Source organism: Moschus berezovskii, chromosome 14 (assembly GCF_049115385.1).
Source record: "Moschus berezovskii isolate FMDL1 chromosome 14, NW_MosBer_1.0, whole genome shotgun sequence".
NCBI classification, from domain to species: domain Eukaryota; kingdom Metazoa; phylum Chordata; class Mammalia; order Artiodactyla; family Moschidae; genus Moschus; species Moschus berezovskii.
The window spans coordinates 52,641,283-52,647,282 of record NC_142473.1 but is presented as its reverse complement, the minus strand read 5'-3'; the positions used below and the strand labels follow the sequence as shown (position 1 = coordinate 52,647,282).

Below are 6,000 nucleotides of genomic sequence, written 5' to 3'. Positions count from 1 at the left end.
GGTTCTAGACAATTAAAGAGAGAGAAGACATTTACAAGACAGGTTAAATAACATAATTTATTTCAAAAGAAACATAGCAATGATCTAACTCCCAAATCAAGCTGCAACTTGAATTCTTTAAAGGAAAGTAAGACTAAGGAGCAGAGCCTGTTTTCCAATAACATCAGCTATTTACAACCACTCCTGTCATGGGGTCCAAGAAACTGATATATTTTCTCAAAGTCTCAACTTAGCCTTTCATTTCTTTATGTCTTCAGTGCTTTGCCCTCCCAAGTGTCCATCTGAGTAAGAGACAGTGAAATAATTTAAATACACCAGTGCAATGAAAATAAGTGTCTTTATTAGGCAGAGGCCAGATGCTCAAAACGCTTCATAATTTTTCCATATTCAGTTTTTGGGCTCTGAGAATGAAAAGACCTTTCCTGGAAATCAGGAAGGGGGGCTTAGTGATATCTATGGGCCAGGGCATTGGCCACACCAGTCACCACCTTCTGAAAGTTAGCCTGCAGCTCCGGGGTGAATTCACTGCCAAAGCGGCGAGCCAGCACAACCACTAGAACGTTGCCCAGGAGCTGTGTGGAAAAGACATTAAGCAAAGGCAGGGTTAGCGCAGGTACCCAGGTTAGAGTCAGAGTATTTCAGATTCATTCCAGGCTGTGCCCCTAGGATATTAGCACAAAAGTGACTGAAGTATAGATGCTACTGCTGATATGAAGCTACCCGTATCAGCCTGAATTTATATTTAGAAATGTTTCTATCTTAATCCACAATTCGTTATCAGTTTTATTATTTTGAATCATTTCCAAAAGCAATGCAGCATTTTATCCCTTGAAAGGAAGAGATAAGGGGGAAATATTAGATACCATTTTTAAAGTAGATGAAGAAATCTTTTTTCAAATTGAACACTCAAAGAGTATAATTAAAAAGAGAAGACATTGCAGACAACAGAGAACAAGAATGAATCAGGGGAAATGATGGTTGTGAGCAAAGAGGTTAAAAGCATCTAAACGGTTCTGAGGAGTCCTTAGCACTCTAACCAGAATACCTCTTCTCCATTCTAAACTGCATCCTGCCATTCAGCCTTCACCCCATGACACGAGCTTCACCATAAAAAGAAGAAGGAGAATATTGAGGATTCCACAAACTCACCTTGAAATTCTCAGGATCCACATGCAGTTTATCACAGTGCAGCTCACTCAGCGAAGCAAAGGCACCCTTGAGGTCATCAAGTTGCTTCAGGCCCTCACAAAAGGAGTCTAGGACCTTCTTGCCATGGGCCTTCACCTTAGGGTTGCCAAAAACAGCGTCAGCAGTGGACAAGTCCCCAAAGGACTCAAAGAACCTCTGAGTCCAGGGGTAGACAACCAGCAGCCTAAGGGGTGAAAAGGGCACAAGGTCAGAGGAACTCAGCAGCTTTCAGAATCTCTCAGGGGGACGGCTCTGTCCTCACACACCCGGTGCCATCCACTCTCCTTAAACCTGTCTTGTAAGCGGGATACCTACCTGCCCAGGGCCTCACCACCAACTTCATCCACTTTCACCTTGCCAAATAGAGTGGTGACGGCAGCCTTCTCCTCAGCAGACAGCATGGTGTCTGTTTGTGTAGTTGCTAGTGAACACAGTTGTGTCAGAAGCAAGTATAAGCAGCAGCTGGCCCAGCTCTTCCTTTTATGCCTAGCCCTGCCTCCTGACCTCCCTGCTTCTGTGAGCAGATTGGCTCAGCCCAAGGTGTGGTTCTACAGGGTGAGGCTTGAATGATGATAGTCATACCTCTCCCTGGTCTTCCCGGCACTGACTTTAGACCTTCAGCCCTCTTTCTGGGCATCTCTAGGTCTCAGTCATTTCAGCAATACAAATTGCAACTAAAATAATCTTCTTTCGCAAGTTTACTTGTAGAGATTTTAAAATCACAATGAGGTAACCTCTTGGAAACCACCTCCTCAATTTTCTTATTACACAAATGAAGAATCTGGGCTCCAGAAAGTGGAAAGGATTTGTTCACGATGATTCAATAAGGCTATGTAGATGGATCATCTCCTGTGCCTTCAGAATATGCAAAATAATTACAAGGACAGCATGGATAAAACCTCTGCCCCTGTTCTAAATATGCATCTTTTTTGTTCACTTGTTTGGGATTAAATCGTTCTAGTATGAAAACAAATATTCATTTGCTTATCTACTCATTCATTTTCTTAATTTATGACCAAATAAATAATGATAGAAAAATAGAATAAGTATGGATCAAGAGCTCCTATGAAATAGCTACTCCATTAATTCATAGATGAAAACAAAGACCTCTCCATGTAGTAAGAAATACTAAGAAGTAAAAAATCAATCAAACCCCTAAGTTTCAATAACCCTGAGAGAGGCAATGTGTTCAAAAACTAAATCGAGGCATATAAATTGTTTCCTCATGGACTGACCTGGGAAAGTGTCTTGAACAGAGAAGCTTCTCTGTGATTTAAAAAGAGGGATAAAATTGTGTAAAGACATTCCAGTTTGAATCAGATTATTTGGTCTTCTCCTCTAAACCTCTAAGAGTATTGTGTGCATAAGAATTTCTTCTATTTCAATTCATCTTTAATTCTGTTTTCTCTATATACTTTATGTATACCTTCTTTTACTAAAATTTATCCTTCTTTATCTACAGCTTTTCAAATATTTCTTCTCTCTTTGTCCCTCCTCCCACCCATGTAATAAATCTGTTACCTTCTCAGGCAAGAAAAAAACATCTGAAGTATAGAGGTCTGTTTCTTACTACTAGAAGATTCAATGAAAAAGCAAAAGCAGCAAGCATTCCTGAGCTCAGCAGAACTTCAGAGTTCCCTGAGGGTCCCCTACTTTTTTTCATCTCTACTTTCTGCATCTTCTCTTCTTCTGGAATTTCCACCTTCTTTTAGTAAGGAAAGGAGCATGTATATTTACTTCCCATGATCTCTCTCCTTAGAACCTTATCCTGATTCAGGCACCTTGATGTCTAGAATCACCTTTCTCTCACCTTTGCCATCACTGGAAAAACATGTTTTAAAAAATCTCTCATTCTTTCAGCTCTATGTCTCTGTAATTCCAATATATTTTTAGATAAACTAGAAGGAAAGGACTTCTGCATTTCTAGTTGTTACAAAGAAATTCATAATATCCAGCTTTCATTACCCCATCCTCCAAAATATTTTTTCCGTCATTGCTAGGTAAATGAAGATTCTTCACCCCTTTGATCTGGCCCCTTCCCCATCAACTACTTGTGAACAAATTCATTCTGATATTTTCAGACATATAGAAAAGTCTTGGCTCTTGCCTAGGTCTATGGAAGTTAGGGTAGGATTATGTGCCCACAAAAGATTATAGGGGTAAAAAATATAGAATTTAAACATTTTCAATTTATATTCACTCTTTTCTGCAACCTTCAAAAAAAGAGGCTCTAACTATTGGTCTATACTTAGAAAAAAATTTCCACATGTTGACTTCTTGGAAAAGAGATCTTTCAAATGTTTTAAATGTTAAAAACAAAAAGCAAACAAAAAACTACATTTAGTTTGACCTTTAGTTTTGAGTTTCAATTGATTAAATTGAAATCTCCATTAGGTTTATCATTGTTTTATATTTGTACTCTTTAAAAGACCTATTTCATACCTCTGATATCAGAGGTCAGGCATATGTAGGTTAAAGGACTTCTGGAAAACTTTGGACATGTCTTTTCAGGAAGTCTGTGTTATGGAAAACTCACAGAACTTACTAAATAATAGTATGTCTGTTCCTATATTTTCTTGTAAAGGAGACAAATTGTCAGGCCTACAATTTTGCTGTCTTGACTGACAGAAATTAGCATGTACTTAAAGACTTCCCCTATCATTTTCTGTTTTCAGAGATGATTTCCCTAATTCATTTAATTTGAGTTAATTATTTTTAAATATTTGATCCATAACATAATGTTAGTTTCAGGTGTACAACATAGTGATTCAGTATTTTTAAGGACTATGCACCATTTAAAGTTGCAATAAATTATTGATATGTTTTCTGTTCTGTACAATATATCCTTGTTGCTAATCTATTTTGTACATGGTAATTTGTATCTTTTAATCCCTTACCCCTATCCTGACCCTCCCTTCTCCCCATGGGTAACCACTAATTTGTTCTCTGTATCTGTGATTTTGTTTCTGCTTTGTTATATTAATTTGTTTGTTTTGCTCTTTATTTTCCACATACAAGTCACAATAAACAGGATTTTGTTTTTCCTTGTCTGACATTTCACCAATCATAATATCCTACATGTTCATCCAAGTTGTTGCAACCAGAAAAATTTCATTCTTTTTTATACCTGAGTAGTATTCCAGTATATGTGTGTGTGTATACACACATACATATTTATACAAATAATTCTACTGTGTCTTATTTTTTATGTCTTCCTTTGCCATGAATGGTCTATGAGCCCCTCTTTTGTACTGACTGTTGCAGCCACCATCATGCAAGTCTCCGGGCAAGAGTTGTTGTCTTTCACCAATGCTACTTGGTGTGATCAAAGTGTGAAACAGGTTTTCTTTCTATTACCATAACTGTGCAGGGACAAGGCTGCAAGTTGTTATAAGACAATCAAAAGTTCAGGTAAAAATAAAGAAGAGTGAATAGTTATATAAGTAGGGTTATGTTCAGAGCCTAAAGTGCAAATCCAGGTCGCCACTAAAAAGGTTTTGGCATGCTTCTTAGGCCCACTAACATCTTCACCATCATAAGCTTTTTTGTACTCTGTGAAGGGATCCACAGCTTGTCTGCTCTACTTTGATTCCAGCCCCATTGAGCACTGAACATACACACACAAGCGCACACTCATACAAGTCCACAGAGAAAAACAGACAGTTTTTTGCTGTTGTTTTTTCCCCTTTATTCCAATCTGGCAAGGTCACCTGATTTCTAATGTTCTATACCAGGATGGGTCTAATCTGAGTATAATTAAGTGGGTGAATATTGACTTTCTTCAAGAGAATCATGGCATTCATCCAGAGATGTGTGGTTTTATCATTTGGTTCAAAAATTTCACTCAACTAGAATTCTTTTGTACATGCTTTGATGTTCAAATTTAATTATCTAAGTAGACTGTTTCACCAAACACATCTGTATTTTTCTGGGTAAAGTAGCTATTTATTCGATTATTTTCTGTTAAAGTTCATTACAAGATAAAGCGGTTATTATTCGCTATTCTTCCCCAGATGTACAATATCTTAGTTACCTCAGTTTTAGCATTGTTTCAAAAATAAAGTAAAAATAAAATAAAACAAAAAATAAAATGAAGCAAATTCTTCTTGAAGAGCAGAACTCATAGAAACAGGTCATAAACAGAATAGTTTAGAAATGGTGTAATTTAACTCATGTTTTAAAAGGTCATATTTTTTTTCTAAAAGCAGTAAAATCAAAAAAAATAAAATAAAAACAGTAAAATCAATATAGTAATAACTTTGATAAAATATATCCTAATTATTACAGGACAGTTAATGTCTCAGTTTATCAATTGCATATTAATATTTCTTTCACTGGGGTCAGGTTTTAATTCATTGAGAATTAGCTTTTATTTACCTCAGAAATGGGCTATGATACTGATTTATCAAGAACAAAGGGTCAGTCTTTCTCAAATGAAATTTGAAGCTGTATGTCTGGAAAGGCAGAATTGTTTCAGACTGGGCACCCTTGACAAATATATAAGGCATTAACTCCTAAAGCCAACTTTCAGAGCACTGCTCTGAGGCTTAAGAGATGGAAAATCTAGAATAGCATCCTAAATTCCCGTGACATCATTCAATTGGCTGATTTTAAAATGATTTTGGAACTCAGTGCACAACATTACTTACTTCTCGCTTTCTCTCCCCCCGCCCCCATCTTCACTCCCTTTCTCTCTCTCTGACTCTCTGTGTCTCCCTCTCTCTCGCTGTCCTTCTCTCCTTACCTCTGGTCTCTTTCCATCTTTTTTCTTCTAGCTATATACCATCTGCATTCACACATACTGAACATGAT

General features: G+C 37.1%; 1 protein-coding gene across 1 annotated transcript; it reads right to left on the bottom strand.

Moving 5' to 3' along the window:
- Positions 1-318: 318 nt before the first annotated feature.
- On the bottom strand, positions 319-1,650 carry LOC129554599 (hemoglobin fetal subunit beta). Its single transcript, XM_055423517.2, has 3 exons — positions 1,504-1,650; positions 1,150-1,372; positions 319-572 (listed from the first exon to the last, which is right to left on the bottom strand). Exons 1-3 carry the CDS (start codon positions 1,587-1,589, stop codon positions 444-446), a joined length of 438 nt encoding a protein of 145 aa, XP_055279492.1. The 5' UTR covers positions 1,590-1,650; the 3' UTR covers positions 319-443.
- Between the last annotated feature and the right edge of the window lie 4,350 nt (positions 1,651-6,000).

Coding starts and splice junctions, on each gene's coding strand:
- LOC129554599 (XM_055423517.2), bottom strand. CDS start 1,589: ATGCTGTCTGCTGAGGAGAAGGCTGCCGTCACCACTCTATTTGGCAAG. Junction 1,373..1,503: donor GGTGGTGAGGCCCTGGGCAG/GTAGGTATCCCG, acceptor TTCACCCCTTAG/GCTGCTGGTTGTCTACCCCT. Junction 573..1,149: donor TGGATCCTGAGAATTTCAAG/GTGAGTTTGTGG, acceptor TTTTCCACACAG/CTCCTGGGCAACGTTCTAGT.